The sequence below is a fragment of the Glandiceps talaboti genome, chromosome 16 (genome assembly GCF_964340395.1).
Source record: "Glandiceps talaboti chromosome 16, keGlaTala1.1, whole genome shotgun sequence".
Lineage (NCBI taxonomy): Eukaryota > Metazoa > Hemichordata > Enteropneusta > Spengelidae > Glandiceps > Glandiceps talaboti.
The window spans coordinates 9,824,574-9,837,538 of NC_135564.1; the positions used below are offsets into that span (position 1 = coordinate 9,824,574).

The 12,965-nt window shown below is 36.7% G+C and overlaps 1 protein-coding gene across 1 annotated transcript; it reads right to left on the reverse strand.

The window, feature by feature from the left end:
* Positions 1–392: 392 nt before the first annotated feature.
* LOC144447777 (methionyl-tRNA formyltransferase, mitochondrial-like) lies at positions 393–8,011 on the reverse strand (the record flags this gene model as incomplete). Its single annotated transcript, XM_078137859.1, has 10 exons — positions 393–985; positions 1,729–1,811; positions 2,417–2,489; positions 2,936–3,027; positions 3,655–3,730; positions 4,919–5,021; positions 5,826–5,945; positions 6,573–6,748; positions 7,179–7,230; positions 7,917–8,011. Coding segments are annotated over 10 exons (1,044 nt in total), but the record flags the coding sequence as incomplete, so codon positions are not given.
* Positions 8,012–12,965: the final 4,954 nt, after the last annotated feature.

Consider the following 12,965-nt stretch of genomic DNA (forward strand, 5'->3'; position numbering starts at 1 on the left):
TTTTATATTTCAAAAGAACAAGGAAAAAAGGTTTCAAAGTTAGGAGAGATTTTAACAACTTTGATTTTCCGGGAAATTGGTTTTTAAAGCACATTCCGGAATGGAAAGGGCACAGTGGTTTGTAGCAAGTTCAATCTCGGTTGTGAAGTTTTTTAAAGGTGAGAAACCAACTATTAAGTGTGCAAACACTTAATATCTTTTTTAAAAATATGAAATTACATGCGTTGACTGATAATAAAAACTTTATTACATGCATTAATAATTTGTATTCACAAAAAAATCAGTGACAATAAAAAGGTATTTCAGTATTGTATTTTGATGACCAGCACTATTTGAATATACAATGTAATATATATACCCAAACTGTAAAATGCGTTGCTGTGAGCGTCCTTATCATCCCTCCCCTTACAACTGTAGACACACCGTAGGATAGCACAGTGGAAATCAAAGCAAAAGAATCCCACCTACTGTTGCCAACAGACGTCTGATATATATACATACGTTGCTCACATATGTTAGTATGCAATCTCCTAATCATTAGGCCAAATACATAAACATTCACACATGTCTGAGGGCTATCTGTCGTCTTATCTGATTTGATCATGCACATTGCGTCTAATGTGGGTATGAACATGCAGTAACTGTAAATAAACTGAAATGGAGTGATATGATTGGATGCAACAATATTTTGTTGCAGAATAGCAATCATACAATTCTCCTTCAGTCGTTTGTGGAGTGATAAGAGCGCCCTCAACGGCTGATCTTTCAGTTTATTTATACACCTAGAAATGCATCAAAAGTTCAATGTGTATCAACTACCATGTAAAATTGTCTTTGTTGGAACTCTACCCACATTACTTGATATACTATTGAAGTACTTTGCTTGACTAGACATGTCTCTAGATAGGAATCCATTGTAGAAATCTTGGGCTGATAATTGTTTTCTTGTTGCCATTGTCACAGCTTTGAAACCAACCCAACCATTCTGGACAGAGGTGGAAAAATCACAAATTTAGAAATGATGATCGGGATAACGATATATATATGGTCTGATCATACAGTTTCAATGAGATGAGATATGAGGTTCAGTAAAACTGACAAGGTTTCATGTAAAGACAAAAACAAAGTGTGCACATACTGACCTCTCTCAACTGGAAAGTTTTCTTTGATACAACTGTGCTAACTCTTGTCTAGTATTAGAGTTGGCATAGTTACAGATCAGCATCATGGACAGTCTACCTAATGGATCTCAAGCGTTTTTATTCTGAATGTGATCATTGTGTGGTCTATTTGGTTACTGTAAAGTTGGATATTTGAATGTTTACAGATGCTATTGCAGTGATGTGCACGCTGCTACTGTTTACATCATTAACCAAACATATAGCAGTCACTTTTGACTGATTATTGTGTGTTACCTTTATGTATTTATCTTCTCATAAAACCTTGCGGCCAGGCTTACAGAACTTAATATGTCATCTAAACCAAACTGCATGCTCACCCTGTAAAGGCTGTAACATAAAACCTTGTGGCCAGTCTTACAGAACTTAATATCTCCTCTAAAGCAAACTGCAAGCTCACCCTGTAAAGGTTGTTAGTAGGTACAATGATTAACATTGTAAAGGCAAATATAAAGTTTAGACACTATCTATACCTGATTTGATACGTGATGGGAGGTATAGAAAGACAGATTTATTTGCGCAATTGATATTATTGTTTGTAAGCCCTTACCTTACACCTGATGCAAAGGACTTTCAACTTTTTATTGAACACAATTTGGCCAGGTTGGGGATTGGTTACTGCTATGTGCAGACCTGAAATGATTAATTGTATTCAAATGAGTCAAATTGCTGACCAAGGTACATGTACATACATAGTACATGGATGATCTAACAAAATATTTCCAATGCTTTCCATGCAAGAAAAATGGTACCAAAGGACATTAACGTATCCAAATCAGGACATTTTCCAGTTCATAAGAGTCTTTTAGTTTGTTTTTTTCAATCTCTAAGGCTGTCTGTCAATCCAAAAGACTGTTGTCTATCTGTGAGGTGGTCTGGAGGTGGTCTGTCTGTCTGTATGTCTGTCTGTCTAACTCTGTGTATGTGTGTGTGTGTGTGTGTGTGTGTTATGTGTGTGTTATGTGTGTGTGTACTTTGCATGATATGAATTTAGAAAACAAAAGTGAAAAACCACAAGATAGGTTGCCTCCATATTTGGTTGGGATACGACTTGGGTGTCTTTTTGTTGAAACGGACAAAAACACAATGTTTACATCATACATTTTGTTGTATGCAAATCTATTTACAGCACAAAGTCATAGCCCAATGAAATCATCACCACTTGCTGATTGCCAAATGCTTTAGTATAGTAAAAGTAGTCTACTCTCAATATAAAAATATTTTCACTATACATGTACCTTGCATTATGTTTGGATCAACCATATGATGAAGTTTGACTTGTTTTCCTTTCCATTCAGTTCTTAATGTAACCTTGGTGAAAAAAATACATATAATGCTTAAATCAAGAGCAATTCAGTGAGTTTTGCAGTCTGTTGTACATGTTGTTGTTAAATTCAGATACCATGCAAACCTTTGATTTTGCAACAGCTATCATTCTGTCTTGAGTCATGTGTGTGTGTGTGTGTGTGTGTGTACATGTATATACACGTACACATGTCTGTCTATGTACGTATATATGTATGTATGTATGTATGTATGTATGTATGTATGTATGTACATGTTTTTTTGTATAATGTATGTGTGTGTGTGTGTGTGTGTGTGTGTGTGTGTATGTACTGGTATGTATGCATGTATGTATGTATGTATGTATGTATGTATGTATGTATGTATGTATGTATGTATGTTGTGGCATATGTGTTTGTGTGTATTTGTTACCCAGCCTACATAATACTGTACATCTATGTCCATATACTTACATAATCTGAGATTGCCCTATACAGTCTGTCGATATCATCACATTCATATTGACACCAGTCAATGTAGCTCATACTAGTTGTTATCTTCCTGGCTGTAATGGATAGAAATGGAGGATTGAGAACTTCTGTATTCATGTAAGTATTGTCAGATTGATAATTTGGAATATCAAAGAAGACACTGAAATGTAAGATATGCTGTGTTGTTCAGCCCTATCACACTTCTTAACCATGACTGTACTACACTGCCTAAAATCCTGCACAGTGCAACATGATTTACATGTAGTTACCCAATCAAATACCGTTATGCTATAAAAGGTGTCAAAATGGCTGTTTTCAATCTTACACTGTTGGTTGAACTGAGGAAATGTTTGGATTTGCTGCGACTTCAATTTGATTACCCCCACCCCGCGTAATATGGGTCTTATAATCAATGAGTGTAGTTGGCAGTGAAATGTTGAGCACAGTGTTGTTATTGGCTAAGTGACAAAATGTCTTTAATAATATCTAGCTGTGACTGAAAAGTGTTGTACTTAAACTGTGGCTGAAAATAACAATGAAAATATTACATATTAAAGCTGAAACTGTAATATTGTACACCCAGTATGTATTGAATCACCTGTGGGTAAAGGTATTTGAGTAGCTGTAGACATTTTATGGCTGCCAGGCACGATAAATCTAATCAAATTGATCCGTGGGTCCACACCCAAAAATTAGCTTACCTTGTGTTGACCCTTGTTTTAACTGTGGTCTTGCATTGGTTATCTTTGCAGGCAAATCATGCAGTGTTTCCAATAACTGAAATAAAGGTGACACTTTCTGTCACAGCTATAGCCATATAAACTTATATCCTATCAAACTTCAAGTGTGTGACACGAGGTATGTACAATGTAGGTTGCAATTCTGAGCCCTGATAACTTTGTGACATCAATGTGATTTTTATACTCTTGTGATGAACAAAATACAACAATGGCAGATCAACTATCGGAAAGCTAACAAAGACACAAAATTATAACTATCGACTGCTGTTACACATTGATATTAACTATCAATGAATGTTAATGTAATTACACTCTCAGTAGGATAACATCTTTGATATTGAGTTCATTTTATGTGGCCACACATTCAATCTTATTCAGTGTTTACACTATCTTGATTAAAGGGTGATTATATCCAGTGGCACATAACCAAGGTACCACTATCACCCACTTGTGTAAATCTACCATATGCAACAATAGCTGGTGTGAAATTGTGTCTATCTCAGTTTGTCGATAGCATGTTTTCCACAGTAGCACATATACAGTATAGTAAGATAGCTAAATAAACTATACATGCAGTATGTAAGATTTTATTTGAGTGTATTATGATTTAGGTGTTAGATCACTTATAGTACGCATACATACTGTGGTGATTAGGTCAACACTAAGGCCACCTGCTTAAGTGATGCTGTTTTTTTCTGATGAAAATACAGCTATTTTATTGCTTTTGCACCTACCACACATTTACAAAGAGGTGCCAGAAACACATATGAAAATGTTGCCGAAAGTGGATCATTTTCAAAATGCTTAGTTTCCTTTCAAAAATGGATTTCATGTAAACTGGCAAAAACAGAAAGATTTGAAAAAAGCCATATAAATGACCAAAAACAAAACAATTTTAAAATGCACATATTTGGCCTTATGGATTACCCAATTGATGACGTATCTACACAATGTACTTAACCATTTCGTTATGTTTGCATGAGTACAATAACATAATATTTTATTTGTGCCATGGTGTTTCAGAGTCAAAAAAGTTTGTTGACCTATTGATATGAAAATGATATTGATTTTTAGTTTTCTATTTTAAAACATCCAGCAACCACACAGCCTTGGGTAAACAACAACACTGTATATTGATATTACAATCTTTGCATGGATTTCCAACTAAAACTATAGCACCATTGCTTCAAGTCTGTAATAGACCATTGCACATCTACTAACTTACCATGTTGGCTCCCAGTTTTGACAGAACTGTTGACAACTGTGGAGTTGTACACTGAGAAGGAACTTGTACACTTCTCTGAAGAACAATTGGTCCAACATCAAACCTAATCACATGAATAGAATGGAATATACATCACTGCTTGTCCCATTGAATGAAATATACATCACTACTTGTCCCATAGAATGAAATATACATCACTGCTTGTCCCATAGAATGAAATATACATCACTGCTTGTCCCATAGAATGAAATATACATCACTGCTTGTCCCATTGAATGAAATATACATCACTGCTTGTCCCATAGAGTGAAATATACATCACTGCTTGTCCCATAGAGTGAAATATACATCACTACTTGTCCCATAGAATGAAATATACATCACTGCTTGTCCCATTGAATGAAATATACATCACTGCTTGTCCCATAGAATGAAATATACATCACTGCTTGTCCCATAGAGTGAAATATACATCACTACTTGTCCCATAGAATGAAATATACATCACTGCTTGTTGGAACAGCAGTAACTTGTATTACATTTCATACTTTGAAAAGAACAGTTTTATGGCATCTTTATGTGTTTTATGTGTACATGAAATGCCAGGTGAACTTGAAATTCATTTGTGAATGTCAGCCATTGTGTAAACAGGCCATAAAACTGTTCTTACCAAATGATGGAATGTAATACAGGTCTCTGTACTGCCAACGTGCTGTGCCAAGTGTAATTAAATCCTATTTAGTTTGATTAACCCCCCCCCCCCCCCCCCCTCACATGTCTAACAAATTGCACTTAAAGTGATTTAACGTGATTGCCATGGTTGTAATTAATCATTGCAAGACAGGGAAAAAAGTCTCAGAGGCCTGTCACTGGTTGTGTATCTAAATCTACAGGAATGCTTGCTTACTTTGTAGATATCTGAATAATAGAGATACCCGTTACTGTATCACCACTGAGAATGGTATGATAGATAGGTGATGCACCACGCCATCTTGGTAATAAGCTTGGGTGCACATTGAGTATACCACTAGAAGAGAATACAGACAACAAAGTAATAATATTAATAAGAGTCTTTATACAAAGCACGAGCCAGGTTCAATAACAAATATGTAATATATAGTCTGTTTGTTCTACGTCACGACAACGCGCGTCTATGTCATGACAACGCATGTCTACGTCATTGGTTTTGCTGTGTTCGAAATATGAGTCGAAACGCTCAAAATTGCCATTTGTTTCCCCATTTTTTTTTATTGCTGCAAATGGTATAATCATATTATTCCCGAAAATATTTCTTCATTCAGCTGGAAATACTCATGACCTAAGGGTTGTCACTGCTCGTCTAGCGACTCGTAGTGACAAGGACCCCTTAGGTCAATCATATTTTCCTTGGCTGAACATAGAAAAATGGGAATAATATCTAATTCTCTATCGGTTCTAGTTTCCCACGGTGTCCAGTGAAAGTTACAATATTAGATTGTGCTGATTGTTTTTGTTTGTTTGTTTGTTTGTTTGTTTGTTTGTTTCAACAAGACACCTTTGTCTTAAACAATTCATACATTTATCATGCATGCTCTGGTCTGGTTAGGTTATATTAGTCTAAGGAAACTTAAGCAGTCATTGAAAAATATTAGAGAAAAAAGAAATCAGAACTTACTATGGAAATCTGTTGATGATTTCTGGAGGTAGAAGATGTCCGAATGACACAACTACACCGACATCATAGTCAATACTACTGTTAATGTCTGGCCACACTGACATGGATAGATTGTTATCCGTAGCATATTGCTGTATTGGGGATACAATGTTAAGGTGTCTCCCTCTTCTTAGTGCCTACATAAATACACACAGAATATACATGTACGCTGAGAAGAATAAAAAATACATTTTATCTGAAATGTGGTCCAAACTAAGGGTAAAAGCATGGATCGCTAATAATAGCATTCAATTTAATAGATAGTGAAAATGAAAAAGTTATCATGTTTATGTAATCTGATTAAAATCCGATGTAGATGTCGGCTTATCGTTCATTGCTACAGTAGAGGAGGCTAAAAAATGTAAACATGTACATGTACCAAGAAGGTCAATTCAGGCAAAATAACGATGGTAAAATAGCAATGAACAATTAGCCGACATCTACATCGGATTTTAATCAGATTGCATGTTTATGGTGCCTCTCTACAGTTCAAAAATTAAACTCTTCTGTTCTGTACACCAGGCACCCGAGGGATTTTGAGTCAAAAATCTACGTAAAATTATTTACCTTACTGTGGGAACATACCACTGTTATGTCTTCAACCAATGATGAAGATAACCTGTATACGTGAAAAACAATATTAGGTGGTAAAATTGTACATAATTACAATGTACACTTGTATGTCTGGGCCCAGAATTAATGGTACATCATACGTGTACATTTGTAAGATGACAAGTCTAAAATTTTCGACAAAATTGACACGAATGCCAAAAGTACTGCCTGCTTCACGTTAGTATTCAATGGCTCTCTGTTTGATGCAACCACACAGAAAACAATAAACAGAAACTGCCGATTCAATGTCTACAGAATTTCTTGCTACATTTGTCGAAATGAAATAAACCATATAAACTTCCCGCAACAAGAGACAGACATGCAGGCACCATGATGTCTGATGTCTGCATGTCTCCATGGTGGCATGTTAGTTAGTTTCATTTAGACGAAGTGAAGCAAAAAGCTGTATTCATTCATTCTCGCAAACCAGAGTTGTCAAATTGCTTCCGTAACACCGCGAAATAGTGTCTTGGACTATGCCATAAAAGAGGCTGTGGTTTACGTCGATGTATTCATTCAATCTTGTTATCTTAAAGTGTAGAATGGGCAGTGTCCTATTTATTTCTGTGGGTTTGTATCAAACAGAGCCAGTGAAATGGACTGAAATACAAGAGAAAAACCATTTGCCTCACCGAAAAAGGTCAGCCAGTAACTGATACATATGCATGAAGAGATGAAAAATAGTAACCTTACCTACTTTGATTGAGTACTTTCAACGACTCTACCGCAAATTCATCAGTTCCAAAAAACATTATTTTCCAAGGTGGTAAAGAATGTATTGCAGAGTTTGTATATTGCCGACATGAGCTTGTTGACCTTTGACCTTTGGCCCAGTGCATGTGATGGAATAGTCTTTTATGGGTCAGCACATCGGGGCGTAACAAAGTTGTCTCATATTTGTTAACAGTACCACAAGTCAAATTGTCCCTACTTTTTGTAAGTATGTACTTGTGTCTTGCTTCTGTAAATGTTCTCCAGGAAACACTTGAGATGTGACACCCTTGTCTTACTCTGCATACACTACACGGCAACTTCGTAAGGCTGTAAGTCCACTTCATTTTAACCAATCACTTCGGACTCATGGCATTCATGTCAGATATTTCTCACTCTGCTCTGAATGTCAGCATTAACAGCTGTAATAAACACAACCATATACTATAACAGCTGGATGATTTACTAAATGTAGCTGGAATAGACCAGGTAAATTCTTTACATTCTGAGGTTAAGGGCATATTTAGATGGAAAAGTTAACCCCAGCTTAATGATTATTAACGAAAAACTTTTTTTTTCTGTATCAGTATACATCTTGTCTTATCTATATACAATACATTTTTTTTCTACACATTGATTCGAGTACCTGTGTATACAGGTATATAACAATAAATATGTTAATATATAAACTAATCTACATTTTGTGCATGGTGTAGTATGTAGATGTACATACTTCTATTTAGTCCTGTTTACAGACCGTGCATGAGACTAGATTACTGACTTGGGAGGTAGGAGGGACAATTGTCAGAATCGAGTCCCGGATTACTCCGTATGCAAGCAGGACTAACTTGGTGTTTAGAGTCAAGTCAGTAATACAGACTCGTGCACCGTCATGTAAGCAGGACTAGACTAACTTCTATTAAGACTAAGTTTTACTGTATAAGACTACAAGGGCAACCCTCACCCACCCGACCCATGTTGCCAACCAGATTAGAGAACTTGGGACACCTGTGACTTGCACTGTCCTGGGCTGTGATATAATGCTTTAATAAAATCCATTTTTAATATAAACCCTAAAGGTTCTTAATGCTGCGTATGCATCGAAGTTTTTTTCAACCATGGAACTTTGAAAGTACATCTACATGGTGTACCACCTCCAACGGTCCTACTAAATACTGCCCGGGACTAAATTTTGGTCAATATATATTCGAAGTGGGCCAATGCACGTAAATATCGACTTTTGAGTGCCATTTGGCCACCAGTTTGCTCCCGGGCACTTCTTATATCTCCCGGGCATTCCCGGGCAGGATAGGACCCACCTCCAATTATCCTTGGAGTAATTATACTGACAACAATGATCCACGAGAGCGAGGGTGAGATACTTCTGCAAAATTTGTAACTAACTGTTAACACGCACAAATCAGAAATGCCTTGATGATCACAATAATGTAACCTGGATATAAAGCAACGATCATACTGCCGCTAAGACACTTACCGCACAACGAATTCCGTCTCATGCATCCCACATGATTTCATGCATGGACGGCGCCATATTTAATTCAATTGTTTGGTGTATCTTTTCTCCAGAACCATTCTATACACAGAGGGCGCATTCCACTATAGCATGGAAGTATACTTCGAATTCCATGACTATAGCAACTATATCGTTCACGCAAAAAACCTTAGGGAACGAAATTACGTGCATGGGAACCTTGGGGTAGAAACATACATATCATAGAGTACAGACTTTATTGGTTACCATTACTATTTTTGTGTGAAAATAAATAAACTTGACATTTACGTTTACCACGACTAAACGAATTATCAGTGGGGGTGGGGGTCATATTTCACTTAATATTCGGGCTTGGATTAGCCAGGAATTAGTCACCACTTGGTAGCATCACCCACTCTCTCGCGACTAGCTCACAGATCTAGACAGCAAGAAGTACACACCAGGCGAAATCATGAACTTAAGTGGAAAAGAGTGACCAGATCACAGCTAGAGTCTGCACAAGACTGAACACCGGGACAAAACTCGGCACACTGCTCTCCGTTGATTCTTTCTTTTATTCAACATTTTCCCTACCATACGTACGATTCTAAAATATTAAGAGCAGTAAATCAATGCTGTCATCAAAATCTAAATTTATGTTAATTACGTGAACTAATATTCTAGTCAAGGGTTGTCATAATAAAAAATAATAGCGTTATTAGGCCGAAAAAGGTTTGGTTCCGGTCACCCGACCGACTCCACCTAGTTTTTCACTGCCAACCCTGAATTTTTTTTTATGGATTCGGAAAAACTGAAATAAAATCGCGAAATTGTGAAATCTCGCGAAAAATAGTGGATGCGGAAACTGACATCAACTTAAAAAGACAGTTATAAAACTGAGTGTAATCTGAACCACGCGATTATTTGATATTCTATATTCAGTGATGATGGGTAACTGCCATGCAAATGTGTTTGTGTATGCCTTCACACACACACACACACACTCTCTCTCTCTCTCTCTCTCTCTCTCTCTCTCTCTCTCTCTCTCTCTCTCTCTCTCTCTCTCTCTCTCTCTCTCTCTCTCTCTCTCTCTCTCTCTCTCTCTCTCTCTCTCTCTCTCTCTCTCTCTCTCTTAAACCTCAGGAGCAGTCGTTCACCTTGTACGCGTACGTTTATACAATTGTTCACTTTATTTACCTACCATACATTTAATTATGTGGCAGTCGATAACCAAGCGAATGTGTGTGTCCAAATATTCTTTAGAAGTTAAAGTGTAGACAATGTAGCCATATGGTTGTATAATAACAAGTGCAAGTTTGACGTACTCGGAGGTATTTACATGAGTGCTTGCAATGTTCTCTCCCGGGGGCGGTACCAGTGGCCAACTCAGGTAGGGGTGTGTGGCCAGTGCTGGAAACCCCAGGCCCCATTTTAGACCCACTTTGACCAAAAATCAAGACCCCATTTAATCTCTGGCCGTACATATTGTAATAATACATTAATACAAACCCAGACAACTAGTAGATGTTAAAGCAGAGTTGGTACGTTTTGGGGGATAATTTTATTGTGAAACGTACAAGCAGTATTATACTTACCAGAGCATACTTAGCCATCACTTCCAATTGACTGAAGTTACAGTATACTCAGTATGTTAAGATATTACTTATAAACGATTCGATGACGTAACTTATCATAGATATAAAATGTCTAGGAAATCCCCACAAGGCTATGCTATCAACTCTTCTAATATTGTCAGAAGAGAATTATGGCATCATAGATGGCATGTATCGATATTAACAACATTATACTAAAATAGTTTAGTTGTGATTTTACGTAAGAATATGCGAGTGAGTGAAAAACTTATGAACTCAACTCGTGCCACATCAAAATAAGATAAAAGCATATCTCATATTTCTGTTTTAAAACAAATTTTAATTTCTTTTAATTTACATAGACACTGATATGTTGAGTCTTGGGTTAGTAGATACCGGAACACGGTCGACAAAAACAGTTCATAACCACAGGAACAGTAACTGATTTCGTTTTTCTAAGTAATGGACATTGCAAAGTAAATTTGACGAGGCGTCTCCGCAGAGGCGCACAACACGTACAATCATCACGGTAAACCAATGTCTGATCGTGCCCACTCCAAAAAGGTTGGCTGCGAGACGGGCACGTTCCTCTGCATGCGGTCGTCGGGATTCGTTTTAGCAAACATCCTGGTCTGTTGACTACCAGGGAAACAAAGACCCTGTTACACTCCGCTGAGGATGATTCTGGGCACGTTGTCATGACAATAATAATTGCTAGGAGATATATGCCGAAATTGTTAATCATTTCAATGAGCTGACGATGTTCAAACAGTTCTGTTCGCCTGCCAAGAAAAAAGGGAAAGAGGATATATTCAACACATTGGTCTTAAACTTATTTTTTGTTTTGAAAAAAAAATCAGCGACATTACTGGTTTGTTGATAAATAAAAGCTATTGAATACACTAATTTTACCACAGAATAACTTTCATTTGGAATATGATCCCCAATAGTTAGTTATTCGCTGATAAACGAAATCACACAATCGAAATCGTAAAAAAATGATAATAAAAAAAAAATAATAAATTTAAGTACTAGAAATATACCTAGGTCAATTTATATTAAACTTCAGTACTTCGAAGATGAATTTCGACATCCTATTATCAAACATATGATGAACTGTTTCAGTAAATATTTATCACTACTGAAAAACGTGTGAATTATGTTCCAAAATTATACCGAGCCTCGGCCACACTAACCACCCCACCCCCACCCCCAAAAGAGAATTGTTTCTGTCAGTTCTGGTCAGCGCGCGCATCACTTAAATACCCTCCCGTCGGTCTTTTTTGTGTGTGTTTGTCCAGCCCATGCAGTCAAAATACCCCCCCCTACTTCAGTGATGATTACATAAACACTTGCTCTAAAGTACTACATGTAAATAAAAAGAACAATAAATGCCATAAATAGAAGACTGAGTGACAGGTTTGTTGAGAATTACAAAAATAAAAAAGAAATCGTGTCGTCGCACCATTTTAGACAACCTGTCCAGACCAGAAACATTTTCCCCCTTATTATTAGAAAGTATATGACAATTTTAAATATCAAGACGTTTATTACATTTGTATTCTAGGATCAAATATTTTATAAGTGTAATATATGTCAAATTCCAACGGCAACGTTGAGTGTGTGTACTGATCGCAAACTAAAAGTTACGGGTTTATTATTTCCGTACTGAGCCAACGCTACAAAACTGATGCAATTTTCGATGAGAACTTTCAAGAATATGTCCGTCTTTAGTTATTGCTTTATGATTATATAGTATTTTTGAAGGTGGATATGTAGCAATTTACGAAGGTATGTGTGTTCGATCATTACAAATTGAAATGGTGTATCTTTTCCATTGTAAACTCATAGGGCTAATTTTCAATTCCAGGTCAGTGTCTCGATATTTCCAACGTGTATCAAGCCAATTCTATGAATATAGTCCCAAAAACGCGACCAAGTACAACG